The 20424-nt window shown below is 30.0% G+C and overlaps 2 protein-coding genes across 4 annotated transcripts; both read left to right on the forward strand.

The window, feature by feature from the left end:
- The first annotated feature begins 1407 nt into the window (after window positions 1-1407).
- Window positions 1408-5264, forward strand: LOC125581325 (squalene epoxidase 5-like). Its single transcript, XM_048746555.1, has 8 exons — window positions 1408-1670; window positions 1838-1949; window positions 2042-2222; window positions 2963-3131; window positions 3270-3488; window positions 3654-3932; window positions 4038-4316; window positions 4948-5264. Exons 1-8 carry the CDS (start codon window positions 1464-1466, stop codon window positions 5059-5061), a joined length of 1560 nt encoding a protein of 519 aa, XP_048602512.1. The 5' UTR covers window positions 1408-1463; the 3' UTR covers window positions 5062-5264.
- A 7440-nt stretch (window positions 5265-12704) lies between these two features.
- On the forward strand, window positions 12705-20224 carry LOC106404411 (squalene epoxidase 5). Of its 3 annotated transcripts, none has more exons than XM_013845139.3 (8): window positions 12705-12985; window positions 14871-14982; window positions 15110-15290; window positions 18449-18617; window positions 18727-18945; window positions 19110-19388; window positions 19489-19795; window positions 19940-20224. In XM_013845139.3, the coding sequence occupies exons 1-7, from the start codon at window positions 12782-12784 to the stop codon at window positions 19789-19791; spliced, it is 1467 nt and encodes a 488-aa protein (XP_013700593.1). In that variant the 5' UTR covers window positions 12705-12781; the 3' UTR covers window positions 19792-19795; window positions 19940-20224. The 3 variants fall into 3 exon arrangements, with proteins under 3 accessions (XP_013700593.1, XP_013700590.1, XP_013700587.1); XM_013845136.3 differs by having other exon boundaries at window positions 19492-19767; XM_013845133.3 differs by having other exon boundaries at window positions 12706-12985; window positions 19489-19767.
- The last annotated feature ends 200 nt before the right edge of the window (window positions 20225-20424 follow it).

Genomic DNA, 20424 nt, shown 5'->3' on the forward strand with positions numbered 1-20424 from the left:
ATTATTTTCAACCAAATGGCCATATTAGCCATTGATTACTGCTTGTAAGAGCATTTTCAACTCATTACTATTTTCATCTCTATAATAGTATTTAGAGGTGAAATTGCTCCAACTCATCTCTATTTCTTTTTCTATAATAGAGATCTCTATTTTCTCTTCTATTTATAGAGGAATAAATATCATCCTTCTGTTTTTTGCTCTATATTTAGAGATTACTATTTTAGAAAAATACATTGTAGCATATCCCACCTCTAAAATAAAGAAATTCTATTTTAAAGGTTAAAATAGCAAAATACATTGGAGACGGTCTATAGGCGACCACCGCATCTACATTTACTACATTTGAATAAGTCGAGTTCAAGTACAAATAACTTACATTAACAACACCCCCCTTAGGGATTTTTGATTTAACTTTAAGGGATGTAGCTTTAAAATTTCATACAGCTAAAAAGATGGGGCTTTAGAAAATAAAATTTTTACAACCATTTTTTGTGTGTTTTTGCTGTACCTTTAGCTTTTTTTGTTGTACTTTTAAAAACCAAGATAAAGTATGATTGATAGTATTTAAGGTTGTAGATGAAAATTAAAACTAAAGTCACTTTCTACAGCCAATCAATCACCCCCCTTATCTTGCTGAAGCCGGTTTGTCTCATCCAACCCGTCGTGCCTGGGATAGGTTTAGGCTTTAGTTTTCCAATGCGCTTAAAAACGAGTCTCGCATGCAAGCTTTGCACCAGCGGGTTAGCCTACATGCTCATGACAATTATATATAATGCTAAAATGAGCTGTCTTCATATAGAGTCGACCTTGTCAAATCTCATTCAAAAGAAAATTCATTTTCCACCCTTTTAATTATGTCTTGGTTTAAATTTTGTCACAGATTTAGTATTTTTTTACATTTATTCTTGTGAATTTAAAGCATGTTGAACATTAAATTATTTTAATTATATATTCGTAAAACCAAACAAAATGGTTGACTGAACAATATTTATTTGAAAACTATTCGTGACTTTGGAAATTCAGATTTAATAACAGACATTCTTTAACCCTAATTAGAAGAATATGTTTCACTTGTAAATGTGAAATTTACTCAACAACCAGTTTAGTACGGTAAGTACTCTGACTATCAAAAACGTTGATTGACGTTAAACTAATATATGTACTTATTTAATACATCAGTCAAGAGTTTCAGAAATGTCAAAAGTATGGTGCCTTTTCTGTTTGCTAGTTCCGAATAGAGCACAAGAATATTTATTAGCTTGGACAAAATCAACATCGATAAGTCAGAGATTATAACGACGTCTCATATGGACAACAAAAAATAACAATCTATTGTTTTTTTATTTAATCATTTTAAATTTGCATGTGGTGATGCCACGTCCGTGGCGACTATAAATATGTTACTCGGGCGTTCTCAGTTCTCTCATCATCTCATAAACCATATTGAGTAATAGTTAATAAATATGGATATGTATTTTACGCAAGTTTGTTTATGGACGACGCTTCTCGCCGTCGTGCTGACTTGGGCAATATTCCATGTCAGCAACCGGAGGAAGAAGTCAACCAAGCTGGTTGATACGGCAGCCCAGGAGAGAACGTACGGTGGTCCAGACGTCATCATCGTCGGAGCTGGTGTCGGCGGCTCAGCTCTCGCCTATGCTCTTGCTAAGGTAATTAACATTGGCGTGACAGTTAAACGTTCAAGTATTAAATCGGCATCACGCTTTCGTAAACTATTTTCTTATTCTATTTGTACGTGAACAGTCGAATAATAACTTTTTACACCATATACTTGCGACTGGAACTAACACTCGGAAATATTGATTTTGTGTTAAAGGACGGACGTCGAGTACATGTGATAGAGAGGGACATGAGCGAACCAGTGAGAATGATGGGTGAGTTTATGCAACCTGGAGGACGACTCATGCTAGCTAAGCTTGGCCTACAAGGTCTGTCTCCGCTTCACTTACATCTACGTGCATATATAATATACATATTGTCTCTTTGTTTGCTAATCAAAATTATCCGTCTGTATATATAGATTGTTTGGAAGAAATCGATGCACAGAAAGCCACAGGCTTAGCACTTTATAAGGACGGGGAAAAAGCCGTCATACCTTTTCCGGTGGAGGACAACAATTTTCCTTATGAACCTACTGGTCGATCTTTTCATAATGGCCGTTTTGTCCAGCGGCTGCGCCAAAAAGCCTCTTCTCTCCCTAAGTATGTATCCCTTTATTCACTATTTTACTATATATTATGTTAAGAATTACACACAAATGTGTAACTGATTTCAATCGAACGTATAGGAAACATGACACATTCGACACGCTATTAGTTAATTTTTATAACGCGAACTAAACCCAAAATAAGTTTTATTTATAAGTGATTAAATCAAATATATATATATAAAAACTGAATCACAATCCTTTTCCCTTACTATCTGATACTGGGAAATTTACCAATAAACGTTTACAAATGTCTTTTTCTATAAAATAAAAATTCGCGAGACACAAACTAAAATGTTTGTGAAAATTTGGATACTTCATAAGTCCTTTGTTAGAAAAAAGGATACTTCATCTTGGTTCAATCAGTTAAGTTGGTTATCTCGCTATGCTACAACAATATGCAATACCTATTGAATATTGTATTTAGAATAATTGCATGTATTATATTACAGTCGGTTTTTGGAGGGCTGAGTTTAGCCAACAGAATTTGACAGTGGTTGTAAGGAGAGGTCTGGTCCTAACGACAATAATTTAAACTACAAGGATGTACTGACCTTCGGATCCAAAACCTATTTAGGCATTCGATTTTTTTTTCGACATTCCTTTTGCTTTTGCCTTGAAAATAACATATTAGTAGCCAGTTCCTAAAATTTATATATATACTACGATACTTGACAATAGCATTGATGTTCCTTAATTATAACATTGATTTATGTACCAAAAATTGATTGGCAGTGTGAAGCTGGAAGAAGGGACGGTAAAATCTTTGATTGAAGAAAATGGAATGATCAAAGGAGTGACATACAAGAACAGTTCAGGCGAAGAAACGATGCTATTTGCACCACTCACTGTGGTATGCGACGGTTGCTTCTCCAACCTCCGTCGGTCTGTTAACGATAATGATGTGAGTTTAGCTTTAAACAGACTAGACTTCAATCTTATACTTAAAAGTTAATCTGATAAAACTGATCATGTTATTGACTTTGATTTATATTCAGCTAGTTCGTAAGCATCTCTACTGTTTTAACTTTTTATTATATAGGCGGAGGTTATGTCGTACCAAGTTGGTTTCATATCAAAGAACTGTCAGCTCGAAGAACCCGGATACTTACACTTGGTAATGGCTAAACCATCCTTCACCATGGTGTATCAGATAAGCAGCACTGACGTTCGTTGTAGTGTGGAGATTTTACCCGGAAAAATTCCTTCTATTGCGAATGGTGAAATGACCAACTTTTTGAGAAACACTATGGCTCCTCAGGTACTCATTAGGCTGATGATCTTATATCTGATCATTTTGAAGTAACTATATATATTAACTAACTTGATGTTACTGTTACGTAGATATGTCATATATACTCACAATCTAACATTTAAAACCAGTCCATGGGTCCAGTTTAACATCTCTTTAACACTTACTTATCAGGTACCTCAAAATCTCCGCAAAATATTTTTGAAAGGGATCAATGAGGGGGCACAAATAAAAGTGATGCCATTAAAGCGCATGTCAGCTACTTTGAGCAATAAGAAAGGTGTGATTGTGCTGGGAGATGCATTTAACATGCGTCATCCAGCAATCGCGTCTGGAATGATGGTTTTACTATCTGACATTCTCATATTACGTCGCCTTCTCCAGCCATTGGAATACCTCGGTGATGTAAACAAAGTCTCAGAAGTTATCAAGTCCTTTTATGTTATCCGAAAGGTTAGCATACGTCACGTACTAAGCTAAAACATGAAAATCTAAAAAAACTATTTATAACAACCTCAACAAAATTTTGGAAATGTTACATGATTTTGTATGATGCAGCCAATGTCAGCGACGGTGAACACACTAGGGAATGCATTTTCTCAAGTGCTGATTGCATCGACGGACGAAGCAAAAGAGGCAATGCGACAAAGCTGCTATGATTACCTCTCCAGTGGTGGCTATGGCTCGTCCGGCTTGATGGCTCTACTCGGCGGCATGAACCCTCGTCCACTTTCTCTCATCTATCATCTATTCGTTGTTACTCTATCGGCCACTGGTCAACTGCTCTATCCATTTCCCTCCCCTCTTCGCATTTGGCATAGCCTCAGACTTTTTGGCGTAAGTCATTATATCTTTCTTTATATTGCTTTTTTTGTTTACTATGAAAGTTCCAAGTCTTACCACTCATAATCTTTCACATATTCAGCTCATAAATATTCGGACTTAGATAATAATCTTCCGTCCCAAAAGTGATTTGAACCCGGGTGAAGGCCCAAAGTCAGCCTTTGCATATTCTATATAGAATTGTTTTTCGAAATTATATGTCGGTCATTTTAGTTTACCGTTGCAATTTGACTTTTGGTGCAAGTCATTGTTTCTCTCCTTAGACCATCTCCAACCCATCCTTATTTCTATCTCTATATTTTCCCCTAAAATAGAGAAACTCTATTATAGAGATGAAAATGCTCCAATGTATGCCTCTATAATAGAGTTTCTCTATTTATAGGGGAAAATATAGAGATATGTTATTTTCACCTCTAAATATAGAGGCAAAAAGTAACTTTCCTCTATATTTTCCTCTAAAATAGAGGAACTCTATTATAGAGGCATACATTGGAGCATTTTCACCTCTATAATAGAGATCTCTATTTTAGAGGAAATTATAGAGGTGTACATTGGAGATGCTCTTATAGTACATTTTTATGTAATTGTTTTGCTCATTAAAATTTGGCATTCTCTCTTAATTTAGTTGTCTTTGAAGATGCTGGTTCCTCATCTCAAAGCGGAAGGGGTTGGCCAGATGTTCTCTCCAGCATCTGCAGCCGCGTATCGCAAAAGCTATATGTCCGCAACCGCTCTCTAAGCATCGATGCTCTAAAACGCGAATAATATAATACCACATAGATCAAGAGCGAGAATCTATGCAATTGTTCATTTGTTAAAACTGTATTGCAGTGTGCTTACAATTATGTATTAATAAATAACTCGAAAATATCCGTCGGTATATTCTAAGGAAATAAAAGGATTGTAACAATAATAATTAATAAAGAGAATTTGCATTTGTTATAATTGTTTTGCAACGTTCTTACTGTTAATGTAATGTGATTTCATAAAAAGAAAAGTTCACAAAAAACAGTTTTGATGTTAACAAAAAAACCCCATCTCTTTAAAACATAATATGAAACAACATAATATATATTTCAAAATTAATAAAAAAAATATTTTATTTATATCAGTCCATTTTCTCAGATTCTTACAAAAAGTATTTTGATAACATATGCTAAAATATTACTGATGAACTAGAAATTTTTTATAATTGCCACTATTGAGATTTTTATTCATTTTTTCATAATTAATTTTGTTAAATTTTTAATTTTGATTGACATTTTCTATATATTTTTTTATCAAAAGACTTAAATAAAAAATCTAAATTTTTTGATCAAAGCAAATATACCACTAAAAATTCTTTGCGGCTTAATATTTATTTATATATATATTTTTTTTTTTTATTTATACAACATAATATAACTATAATAAGAGTACATAAACCAATATGAATTTTTATGGTTAAGATTATTTAGAATATTTTTTATTTTATACATATAAAGTATAAATTTACTTAGAATTTACAAAAAAACTTTTTTGTAGATATCGATATCCGTTCATGAGTTTTAAAATTTCTATCGATAATCTTCGTTTATAAAATTTAATACTTATCATCAATTCAGATTTTTCTACTATTTTTACAAATCAACAATTATAAAACTATACATAAGAATTTATGAAATTATATGTACATATTTAAGATGAAAAACTGAACTAGTGCAATAAATAAAACTAATCAAATTTTGTTTAACTAGAATCAAAAGTAATTTTGATTCGATTTGAAGAAATATGTGTAACTCAATGTAATCCACAAAATGAGCCTCGTAAATAATGTAAATTACTATGCCTAAAATCAAACGTATAAATGCAAAAAAAAAAAAAAACAATATCTATTGAAGCACAAAATATACCCTGGTTAAACTTGGAGAAGTAATAAAATTTAATATATCCAAGTAATAACCAAATCGACTTGATATTATATATCTAAATTATATGTCTAATTAAAATCATATAATATTATTTAAAACAAATCATACATAAATTACAAAAAAAATTAGAAATAAATTTAAAATATAATTTATTTTATAATATATTTATTTTAAAAAAATTTATATCCATTTATGAGCACGAGAAAATCACCTAGTTATATGTAACTAGAAATTAATACCATTCGGTATATTCTAAGCAAATAAAAGGATTGTTATAATTAACAGACTGTTCATTTGTTGAACGTTTGTGTATGGAATAAAATATTTTCAAATGCGCTATTCTATAGATTTCAAGGTAAATTAGGAGATGATTGGTCGGGTTGTAACTATAAAATTTAGTCTGTAGGATTTTTTTTATTTAACTGTAAGGGATATACTTTTAAAATTTATTGTTACGGCAATAGATTTGCTACATCAAAAAAGATGGAGTTTTAGAAAGTAAAACTTTTACAGCTATTGTTCAATTTTTTGGATGTAGCTTTAAAAGCCAGTATAAAGCATGACTGGTGATTTAAAGCATGTAGATAGAAATTAAAGTTAAACTCAGGTCCTACAGTGTAACCAATCACCCACTTAATAAGTTACTTTGAACAAATCTTTTTTTAAATACATATATTACTAGGTATAACATGCGCCTTGCACATGATGTGATTATTAGTTTTGTTATTTTTTTAATAAAGAGACATCAAATCTGTTTAATTTGGATACCAGTTCGGTTTTAGGTTGTTTTTTGGTTTTTAATCTTCTAAAATATATCTATAATTCTAAATCAATAATTATTTTGGTTTGTTCGGTTCAAATTGTTGATGTTTTTTTTTGCTATAACCAAAAATTATTATTATTTGTTTGGTTTAAGGTTATATGAATTTTAGATATTCTTGATGTTAAACCAATGGTTTCATATTATAATTTCTAAACATATAATAGTTAAAGAAATGGAAAATAAAATTATTAAGACAAATGTTTTCACTATAATTTCGTGGATAGCGAAAGAAGCATTAAAAGAATATTTTAACTTGAAAGAGAATTAGATACTTTAGTTGTGGTGAATATTTAGTTATATAGGTGCTCACGTCAATGTCCAAATGTATGTGTATATAAAAGTATATAAAAGTGGTTGGTAAATATATAAAAATATTGTTAATCAATATTAAATGACATTTTTATTCAAAATAACACATGAAATATAAAATGCTTAAAATAAATTAATTAAATATGAAATAAGCCTAAACATTAGTGAATTTTCTTTAATATAAAGAAAATTAAATTATATCCATAAATAGAAGTGAGTACGGATCGAATATTTGGGTATTTGGAAGTATTAGTGTTGATTCGATCAGTAGCTACCCGGATATTCGGTATCTCGGATATCCGGAAATTTTTAGAATTTTTAAGGATATCGGATTTGGTCCGTAAATAAAATATTTTTTAAAAAATAAATGAAAAATCTAAAAATAATATAAAATAATAATATTTCATTACAAAAATAAATTATTATTTAACTTTTTAAATTCTAATATATAATAAATTAAATAATGAAAATATGGTAAAAATTATATAAACTATATATATAACATATATATATATGTATATAATGGATCGAATGGGATATCCGCTCCTAAAAATATTAGTATTTGTGATTTGTTTTTTTTACAGATACTATATTTTAGTATTTGATTTGCTTCGTAGGGTTACGGATATCCAGATTTTTTTGGTTCGAATCAAAAAAGATAACTAATCAAATAAAAAATTTACGAATATTTTACCCATCCTTTTCGTCAATAATAAAAATAATATATGTATAATTGGACTTTCGATTCATTATCCGTTTTGATTCGAATCAAAAAAATCTGGAAAGTGTGAGTTTTATTAGAACCTTACATGTGAGTTGTATATTTTTCAAAACGTAAAGTACATTATGTGAACACATTTATGTAAAATTTGACTGAGAAGCTTTTTACACGTGACACATCAACGTGATCATTCTCAAATCGCTATGAAACTGTCACGTGTCTATTATGGTGTGAACGCATTTATTACAATGTTTCTCTTTTAATATATAAGAGATATTTTCCAACAGCGAATAAAAATTATTTTAGAACTTTTCCTCTTATTATGTGTTTAAAATGTTTGGAACAAATAGAATTCATTATTCCACTAATAATTCATCTTTTTTTAATTTCTTCTAATTTGTCATTCCAATTTATTGTTCTTAAAATAATGTCTATTTTATTTATCATATATATATATATCATATCTTTTTTTTTAAATACTATTTTTGTCTTTATAGACTATAGTAGAACTTATATGGGAGAATGTATCACTACAAGAAAACAGCGGCATTCAGAGGGAAAAAATCGTCGGTATGTCGTCGGAATAACGCGATTCCGACGACATACCGACAAAAAAAGTCCTCGGAAATAACTCCTCGGAAATTCATTTTTCCTCGGAAATACTTCGGAAATTTCCGACGGAATTCCGAGGAAATCAATTTCCGAGGAAACTCCGAGGACCACCAGTTCGTCGAAAATTCCTCGGAATATTCCGAGGAAGATGTCGTCGGAATATCCCGAGGGATACACTTCCTCGGAATATTTCCAAAATTAAAAAAAAAAATATAAATTTATTTTTTTAAATTGAAATTCGAAAATATAAAATTAAAATTGAAATATAAAACATATTTAAAATACAAAAAATAATAAAATAGTTTTTATAAATAAAAAAATGTTTTATAAATACAAAATTAGTTTTAATAAATATAAATATTTTTATAAATATCAAATCATCTTTTTATAAATATAAAATAGTTTTTATAAATACAAAAAAAATAATAAAATAGTGTTTATAAATCAAAAAAATGTTTTATAAATTCAAAATTAGTTTTAATAAATATAAATATTTTTATAGATATGAATCATCTTTTTATAAATACAAAATAGTTTTTATAAATACAAAAAATAATAAAATAGTGTTTATAAATCAAAAAATGTTTTATAAATACAAAATTAGTTTTAAAATATATAAATATTTTTATAGATATGAAATCATCTTTTTATAAATACAAAATAGTTTTTATAAATACAAAAAATAATAAAATAGTGTTTATAAATCAAAAAAATGTTTTATAAATACAAAATTAGTTTTATAAATATACATTTTTTTTATAGATATGAAATCATCTTTTTATAAATACAAAATAGTTTTTATAAATACAAAAAATAATAAAATAGTGTTTATAAATCAAAAAATGTTTTATAAATACAAAATTAGTTTTAAAATATGAAATCATCTTTTATAAATCCAAAAATCGAATTTATATACAAAAAACGTTTTGTATATTTAAAAATAGTTTTGATAAATACAAAAATAAAAAAAAATAGTGTTTATCAATCAAAAAATGTTTTATAAATACAAAATTAGTTTTAATAAATATAAATATTTTTATAAATATGAAATCATCTTTTATAAATCCAAAAATCGAATTTATATACAAAAAACGTTTTGTAAAATCGAATTTATATAGAAAAAACGTTTTGTAAATACAAAAATAATAAACAATTTATAAAAAAGTTCTAAATCAATTCAACACAACTATATCACAATTCTAAACCTATTACACAACAAATCACAATCCTACCCAATCACCCTAACAAAAATCTATCAAAAAACTTCTAAAATCATCAAATCTACTTAAAAACCTAACAAATAGGACCTAAGAGAGTGGGATAGGGTCCTTACATGATTTGTAAGGGAATGGAGAGGATTCGCCGGAGAGATCGTCGCGAGAGAAGGTGGAGAACGCCGGAAGGAGAGAGAGATCGCCGGAGAGGAAGAAGAGAGAAATGGGGAAGAAGATGCGTTTCGAGTTTATAAAACCTAGGGTCCGACGGATATTTTCCGTCGGAATTTCCTCAATATTTTCAATTTCAATTTTCGCGAAATATTTGGCGGCTTGTTTGCCCGGTTAAATGAAAATATTCCGAGGAAATTCTGACGGCCACTTAAATATCCGTCGGAATTTCCTCGGAATATTTTCATTAATTCGAGGAAAAAGAATATCCTGTGCATGTATTTCTATTAATTTATATTGTTCCTCGGAATTTCCTCGGAATATTCCGAGAAAATTCCGAGGAACACATGTTTGGGGTTTCAAAACATCAATTTTTTTTGCCCTATATCATTTCTTATACAAATGCAATGCATACCATTGAGGAATCTTTGTATAGATGATCATAAACCATGAAATAACAAAATTTCAAAACGAATTGTAAGTATTCCCTTTACCGTTCATTAAAGTGTATAAGTGTTTCTCTTATGTTGTGGGGATTTCGTTCATACAATCGGAAAAGTGTTATATAAGTGTTTCACTTAAACAAATTTTTGACTTCATAATCAGTCTAAGACACTTAATAGGGGTTATATAAGTGTTATTCAAACCACAAAACGTTGTTTTCGGTTTAAAAACCCTACTTCCTCGGAAAAGCCTCGGAATATTCCGAGGAAATTCCGAGGAAAAACAAGTGTTCCTCGGAAATTCCGAGGAACACATGTTTGGGATTTCAAAACATCAAATTTTTTTGCCCTATATCATGTCTTATACAAATGCAATGCATACCATTGAGGAATCTTTGTATAGATGATCATAAACCATGAAATAACAAAATTTCAAAACGAATTGTAAGTATTCCCTTTACCGTTAATTAAAGTGTATAAGTGTTTTTCTTATGTTGTGGGGATTTCGTTCATACAATCGGAAAAGTGTTATATAAGTGTTTCACTTAAACAAATTTTTGACTTCATAATCAGTGTAAGACACTTAATAGGGGTTTTATAAGTGTTATTCAAACCGCAAAACGTTGTTTTCGGTTTAAAAACCCTACTTCCTCGGAAAAGCCTCGGAATATTCCGAGGAAATTCCGAGGAAAAACAAGTGTTCCTCGGAAATTCCTCGGAATATTCCGAGGCTTTTCCGAGGAAACAGAAACCCTAAAAGCAAAGCCCTGAATCATCGGAAAAGTCTCGGACTATGCCGAGGAAATTTCGAGGAAATACCTAAATCCTATTATCCCTCAGAATTTCCTCGGATATTCGTCGGTGTTTTCCGAAAAATATGATTTCCTCGGTATTTCATCAGTATATTCCGAGGAAATTCCGAGGAAACCCAAATTTTGGGTTTCCTCGGAATGTCCTCGGAAATTCGTCGGAATATTCTGAGGATCTCATTTTCCGTCAGAATGTCCGTCAGAATTACGCTGTTTTCTTGTAGTGTATGAAAATAGCACCCAATTTGAATTTGTCACATAATCTTACTAAAAAAGTTTAACTAGGTATTTTGTATGCACATGCAGACATAGTCATTTTATAATTAGTTATTACTACATGAAATTTTTATTTTTAATATTTTTTAATTTTATTATTATTAATTTAATCACTTATCTAATCAAATAAATTTTGAATTCGTTTTTTTGGGCTAATTATATATTTGTTTATTAAGGGTATAAACAATATTATTTTTTTAAAAAAAATTGGATAATAATTATTATTATTATTTTAATCACTTATCTAATCAAATAATTTTTTTTATTTTTTGGTAATTATATATTTTATTTATTGAAGGTATAAACGGTATTTACCTCTTTAATTTTTAAGTGGGAGCTTAGATGTAAAAAATCACTTCGCATATAATAGTATAGATATATATATATATATATATATATATATATATATATATATTTTATTAGAATGTAGCTTACATTTACACATTAATATCTACAAGAAAATCATGTGATACGATGTTTTCAAAAATATGATCACATTATTTTGGAAAATATTGTATTAAAAAATACTAAGCATAATTAATTGAAAATGTAAACGAGTACCAGTGTAAGTCCACTTAGTTCAAATGTTTGACTAAAGGTTCACTAATGTTTTTACGTTAAGAAGTTCGCAAATTCAATATGACGATTCAAAAGTGTAGTATCGTCTGTAGTATTTTTTATAGTTTGTAATAATATAATTATCTAGTGTTAAAAAAATGAGGGGCAAATTGTATTATTTAAAAGTAACTTAATAAAAATATATGTACTACTCATTTTTCATAGAAACAAATGTAATACCCTTATTCTATAATATACATAATTTGTAATCTATACTTTTGTAAACTTTCTATATATGGTTAGCCTATGAGTGGTGTGTACTAACTTTATCATCCTTGTTAATCGATACCAATCAAATCAAATCAAATCAGAGCCATAAATTTAAGCGACATCATTATTGGGGTTGGGTAATAATGTAATATCGTCTATTTCTGTATAAGATAATATCTACGACAATTATTGGTTTGCTGTTTTCTTCTGTTCTTATGGTAAGTTAGTATGTGGCGATGCTACGTCCGTCCTGACTATATATATATGTTAATTTACTCCACCTTTCTCAGCTCTCTTATACTGACAAATAATATTTTTATATTGAGTAATAATATTAATAGATATGGACAAGGCTTTTATGGACGTTTTTTTATGGACGCTACTTGCCTTCGTACTGACTTGGACGACATACCACGTCACCAACAGGAGGAAGAAGGCAACGAAGTTGGCGGATGTGGCCGTGGAGGAGATACGATACGGTGGTCCTGACGTCATCATCGTCGGAGCTGGTGTTGGCGGCTCAGCTCTCGCCTATGCTCTTGCTAAGGTACATACAATGGCGTTGACACTTGACAGTTTTGCTTCCGAGTATTCCACTAATGATAGAATAACAACTCTCTGTATAAATCCTTTTTAGTATCATTGTATATAGGGATTTTAGTAATTAAACTCCTCAACTAAAGATGAATCGTAGAAAAAACACTCAACTAAAAATCTTGTGAAATAAACCATCAACTTTAATTCCGTTAACGTATGTTATCCTCCGTCTAAAAAACTGTAACGGAGGGTGACATACGATAACGGTTTACAAGTTAAGAGTTTATAATGTTAAAAATTTAGTTGAGGGTTTTTTTACGATTCAAAAATAGTTGAGGGGTTTTATCACTAAAAGTCATTAATGTTTTAAAATATTTATTATCATTTATACATTATTTTAGATTGATTTATTAGCCTTTAAACTAATTTATAAATTTTAGTACATTAATTTATTATAAAATTAATTTATAGAACCTAAATTAATAATTTTCAACACTACTTCAACTTAATATAACTTCAAAAAAATAAATTATTTGATATTTGGCAATAATGATATAAGAAAATTTGTGTGTTTATATCATTATTTTAAAATATTAAATTATTTAAAGTTTCTAAATTATATTAAATCTTAACTATTGTCGAGGATAATTCATCCATGAAGTTAATAATGTTAGGTTATTTTATCCTAACAAATAGGAGAAATTGTAAAAAATTATAAAATCATTGCGAAACCCTATTAATCATATGTAAAAGTATTAAAATATTTATGAAGCTTTATAAATCGGTTATAAAGTAATGTATTAAAATTTATAAATAAGTTTTAAAGGCTTATAAATCAATCTAAAATAATGTATAAATAATTATAAAGATTTTAAAACATGACTTTCAATGATAAAACCCCTCAACTATTTTTGAATCGTAAAAAAACTCATCAACTAAGGGTATGACTGGTTTTCCCGCTACCACCCGCAAACGCAGCTTTTGCGGTTGGTAGCGGTTGTTGGCGTTTTGCAACAATCGCTCAAACCGCTTCAAACCGCTCCAAATCGCTCTGAACCTCATAAATTCAAAAGCTGGTTCCAGCTAGCGTTTGCGGTTGCGGACGGTTGCGGGAGGATAAAAAAAAATTTCTTTTTTTTCCAAAACCATATAAATACAAAAATAAAAATATTCAATAAAATAAATAAATTAGAATTATAAAAATGCTAAAATATATCTATTATATTTTAATTAATATTATAAAACTTTAAAATAAAAATATTTTCTATAATTTTTAAAAAATTTAAAGTATAACTTTCTAAATATAACTTTTATATTTATTATAATATTATTATTTTTGACATTTTTATAATTGTATAAAATGTAAATATTGTTAATTTATTATTTAACCGCTGCTGCATTTGGTAGTTAACCAGTCATAAGTATTCCGCAAACGCACCAATTTCTAACCGCAGAACCAGTCGTACAAATCTCTTAAAACCGCTAGAAACCGCAACCACCCGCATCCGCAAACTCCCGCAACCGTAACCGCAACCGCTGCGGTTGAACCAGTCAGACCCTAAGTTTTCAACATTATAAACCCTCAACTTGTAAACCGTTAACGTATGTCACCCTCCGTCACGATTTTTTAAACAGAGGATAACATATCTTAACAGAATTAAAGTTGAAGGTTTATTTTACATGATTTTTAGTTGAGGTTTTTTTTAACGATTTATCTTTAGTTGATGAGTTTAATTACTAAAATCCCTTGTATATATTGTAAGAGTTCGGGAAGGAATGAACAGTCTTTTTCTTCTAAAAATGTAATATGATATAAATAAAAAGCTTATACTTAATTTTTTTTGATATACATTAATTTTTGGGGTTGGAGCTTATATATAAAAATTGGGTTGAAGGATGGACGTCGAGTACATGTGATAGAGAGGGACATGAGAGAGCCAGAGAGAATGATGGGGGAGTTTATGCAGCCAGGAGGACGACTCTTTCTTTCTAAGCTTGATCTTCAAGGTATGTATCCTCTTCTCTTTCATTTACATTTACATTAAGACCGATATATATTGTGTCCAGGACCGGATCTGGATTTTGTAAGCCATAAATATTTAAAAATTAAATTTGTGTGTTTATATGTAAAAAGATTGTTTGGAGGGAATAGACGCACAGAAAGCCACCGGCTTGACACTTTATAAGGACGGAAAAGAAGCCGCCTCACCTTTTCCGGTGGAGGACAACAACTTCCCTTATGAACCATCAGCTCGAATGTTTTACAATGGCCGTTTTGTCCAGAGACTGCGCCAAAAGGCCTCTTCTCTTCCCAAGTATGTTAATTAGTATGTTACGACTTACGAGTTTTAACTAGAAAGTATAAAGAGATTCAGTCGAGCATATAAGAAAAAGGAATCATTCATTCTATTCATAACTAACTTTTTGTTGGTTTATGAGAGCTAGGTTGACCCAACATAAGCTTTGTTGTGCATATGATTTAATTGAGTGTATAAAAGATATGAATTTAATCTTTGGCAAATAGATTATGAGACAAAAAATCTTGGAAAAAATTAATTCATATATATATATATATATATATATTTCTTTAATTCATCTTAAATGTTTCTATGAAAAATACCAAAAAAATTAAGAAGATATATTACAATTTTTATTATAACCTTTGTTAACATCTATATATATAAAAATATGTTCGCCTCCCTCCTGTGATGCCACGTCATCAAGTCGTGCGTTATGGGGTGACACGTGTCTCATTTTATATTTGGGGCCAAAATAAAACAAAAGGCTGTCAGGGGTAATTGAACCCAGCACCTCCAGCACTGGTAATTTCTCTTAGAACCACTAAGCTAAAGTCACTTTTTATAAATATGTGGCCGCGAAAATACTTATTATCGTGTCGGCTGGAAGCCCATGCTTCTTCTGCTTGTGGCCAGGGCCGGCACTGAACTGACGTCAAGATGAAGATCGTGAAGTTAAAAACTTTGCTTCAAACAGTTTTGCAATGTTTCCAACCTTTATAACTAGATGCATATAATATATATCAAAATACATTTGTTGTACACGCTTTTATTAGTTTTGCTTTTAAAAGAATGTATTTGCAGTTATAAATGTTTTGTGCCAGTGAAGTAATGGTTGAAAAACCTCTAGACATATGTTATTTTAAAATAACACCCAACTTCTATATATAGTCGATACATATGTCCATGTTATATTCTAGACTAAATATTTTCTCTTTTAAAAATATAGAAAACAATTTTTTTAGTCTACAAGCAAATGTTGTAGAGCAACTATGCATTATACAAAATAATATATATTTAAAATTCATACGCAAAAACATAAAAGTTGATATAGGCCTCTTTCTGACACATGCACACTCCACTATGAATAAGAATTAAAAAAAAACAGTATTGTCATCAAACTTTATCAGAAATCCACATTTGTACATCTATAATTATGAGTTGGACAATTAGTTAATTTGATACAATACCAAAGCAAGAATAATCGAAAAACAACTATACCACCGCATACTAATAAGTAACACATAACAGATAACCAAATTCTTGAATCTTAAAACAAATTTCAACTCGGACATTTAGTGAATATCAAATTAACTAATATCGCGTCCGTAGGGCGGACCGACCCTAGTACTATATAATTTCATCCTAAATGTCCCTAATTCATCTTAAATGTTTCTAAAAATAATACCAAAAAATTAAGAAGGTACATTACAATTTTTGTTATAACCTTTGTTAGCATATTATATAATTTCTCTCTTGCTTTTTATTAAAATAATAGTTAACACTGAAACTTTATATAATTTTTTGCTTTGAAAATCTAAAACGATTTTTGATTGTTTTAAAATAACTATAAAACAATGCTTAATATAAAATGAGGGATTATACTGGTTCATTATTTTGTTTTGATCATAGTTAGGTTCGTAATTTGATTTCATCAAAGTTAGGTTCATAATTTTGGTGTTGACCAAAAAAAAAAGGTTCATAATTTTGGTTTCACCACCAAAGTTAGGTTTGTAAAGTTACGATATGACTTCACCCTAAACGATTGGTAATGACAATAAACTTTAATGGTGACCAAGAGAATGAGATGGAATAGTAAATTATATATCATTCCATATATTTTACACCATTTACAAAAAAATATTTGTTTCATATGATTCTTTAATATTTCTTAACATTTAAAGAATAATAGACTACTTCATTATCAAATTAGGAGATGAATGAATTTTTCTTTTGTTTTATTCATTTTCATTCATTTACTTCTTATTCCTCATATTCTTTTAATGGTTACCAGTTAAGAGTGTGTTCAAAAAAAAAAAAAAACGTTACCAGTTAAGAGTTTGTCTGGTCTCTGCTACCACTTGCAAATACAGCTTTTGTGATTGGTAACGGTTGTTGGCGTTTTATAACAATCATAAAAAAAAGGCTACAAACCGTTTAACACCACTTTAAACCTCTCAAAATCAAAAATTGGTTCCAGCTAGCGTTTGCGGTTGTATGCGGTAGCGGGAAGGTAATTTTTTTTTGTAAAAATTATATAAATAAAAAATAATTTTTTTTCAAAGATAATATAATTAGTAATATATGTATATATAATTTTTTAATACAATTATTTTATAAATGTAATTTATATATTATAATAATTTGGTTTATATATATATATATAATTTTAAATAATTTTAAAAAATTGAGATAATATAAATACTGATATATATATATAAGTTTAATACTATGATTTTATAAATATAATTTTTATATTTATTATAAGAATATGGTATACATGTATAATTTTAATATTAATTATTAATTATTTTATTATTGGGTTTTAAAATTATCAATTTTATAATTCACTTTTTTATCTATTAATTAATTTTTTTATTGATTAACATTTGCATATGTGAGTAAACCATTCAAAAATGACCCGTAAACGTAACAATTTTTAAACGCTGAACCAATTATGCAAAACACTTAATAACGTTTGAAACTGCAACTACCCGATTCTGCAAACTCCCACATCCGCAACTGCTGCGTTTAAACCAATCATATCCTAAATGGCTATACGCCCGTAAGTTCAGCCCAACTCTAGTTACATGGCAAAAAATTTCTTTTATATGGATATTTATAAATTTCATCAAGCAATGAGAGGGGCTTACTGGAAGATAAGCCTGAAGTATTGAAAGATAAACAAGAAGTCCTAAAGATATACAAAACTTAGATAAGAAAAATCTCAAATACTATTTTTCCTTCAGGATAGGGATTCAGTTCCGCTTGTGTTTAGGATTGGATCGTAACCTTGAGTTTTTTCATATATAAATACGTGAAATGAAATATTGTCACTTCTTAAGAGTTATATATACTTTTGTATGAGCTTTCTAATAAAAAAATCATTACGATATTCAAATCTACACAATGATTTCCTTGTAACACTGATTAATACACCAATCATTAATTGGCAGTGTGCGACTAGAAGAAGGGACGGTGAGATCTTTGATAGAAGAAAAAGGAGTAATCAAAGGAGTGACATACAAGAACAGTTTAGGCGAAGAATCGACCGCCTTTGCACCTCTCACTGTGGTATGCGACGGTTGCTACTCGAACCTTCGTCGCTCTCTAAACGACAACAATGTGAGTATTCCGATCATATATATATATATATATATGTATAACACTAAAATCTTATACTGAAACGTCAATGACGTAGAATTAAGCATTTGTATTCTGTGATTCGATATAGGCGGAGGTTATTTCGTACACAGTTGGTTACGTCTCAAAGAATTGTCGCCTTGAAGAACCCGAGAAGTTACACTTAATAATGGCAAAACCGTCGTTCACCATGTTGTATCAAATCAGCAGCACCGACGTTCGTTGTGGTTTTGAGCTTTTCTCTAATTATTTTCCTTCTATTGCCAATGGGGAGATGGCTTCCTTCGTGAAGAACGATCTTGCTCCTCAGGTACGCATTAGGTTTGATCAATTTGACTAGATATATTTATAAATAGATAACTAATTTGGTGTTACTAGTTCGTAGAAAAGGCATACATGTATATACACATTTAACCATCTTTGAGCGGTTCATACAGACTATGCATTTAACATCTCTTTACGTTTAATTGGCAGGTACCTCCAAAACTCCGCAAAATATTTTTGAAAGGGATTGAAGAGGGAGCAAAAATAAAAGTGACGCCAGCAAAGAGAATGTCAGCTACCTTGAGCAGAAAAAAAGGAGTGATCGTCTTGGGAGATGCATTTAACATGCGTCATCCAGCAATCGCATCTGGAATGATGGTTTTATTGTCTGACATTCTCATTTTACGCCGTCTTCTCAAACCATTGAGAAACCTCGGTGATGCCAACAAAGTATCAGAAGTTATTAAATGCTTTTATGTAATACGCAAGGTAAGTGACCACATGCTACTCTTTTGAAAAAAATGAACATTCAAAACCTATTTATAACCTCTAATCAAAACATTTTTGTATATAAATTGTACTTGTGAAGCCGATGTCAGCAACAGTGAACACACTAGGGAATGCATTTTCACAAGTGCTAGTTGCATCAACGGACCAAGCAAAAGAGGCGATGCGACAGGGCTGCTATGATTACCTCTCTAGTGGTGGGTTTCGCACGTCAGGCATGATGGCTCTGTTTGGCGGCATGAACCCTCGTCCGCTTTCTCTTATCTATCATTTGTTCGCTATTACTTTATCCTCCATTGGCCAACTGCTCTCTCCATTTCCATCTCCTCTTCGCATTTGGCATAGCCTCAGACTTTGTGGTGTAAGACATTATATCTTTCTTTGAACTGGCAAGTCATTAAATCTTTCATTTTCTTTTTTTTTCTGGTAAACGTCATAAATTTTTCCTTATATTGCAAAATTTTCCGCAATTTGATATTGGTTTTTCTTTTCTTTTTGTGTTGATTTGTTTTTCTTAAAATGTGAATCCTTAGGTGTCTTTGAAATTGTTGATTCCGCATCTCAAGGCTGAAGGGGTTATCCATATGATGTCTCCAATAAATGCAGCTGCGTATTGCAAAAACTATATGACCGCAACCGCAGTGTAAACATTGTGATGCTCTGAAAACCGCGATATGTATCAGACGTATGTATGGATCACAAAAAATTATGATAATGTCAAAATTGTATTGGACGCATTATGTTATAGAAGATAATTTTCGGAATGCTTAAGACAAAAAAAAAAGAATAATAAGTATGTGGTTTGATATTTATATTGATGATAAACAAATTAAAAGTAACAGTGATGATAATAAGAACGTTTTGGACGAAATTACCTTTCATTTGCTTCTTCTTTTTGCTTGAAACGTGATTTCTTTGGGTGAAATGTTAGGAAAATGAGTATTTTATTCTCCAACTATCTGAAAATTGAACGGGCTTTATAGTCCAGTGGTAGTAGACAAACACATTCCGGGTTCGA

Source organism: Brassica napus, chromosome A2 (genome assembly GCF_020379485.1).
Source record: "Brassica napus cultivar Da-Ae chromosome A2, Da-Ae, whole genome shotgun sequence".
Classification (NCBI taxonomy): domain Eukaryota; kingdom Viridiplantae; phylum Streptophyta; class Magnoliopsida; order Brassicales; family Brassicaceae; genus Brassica; species Brassica napus.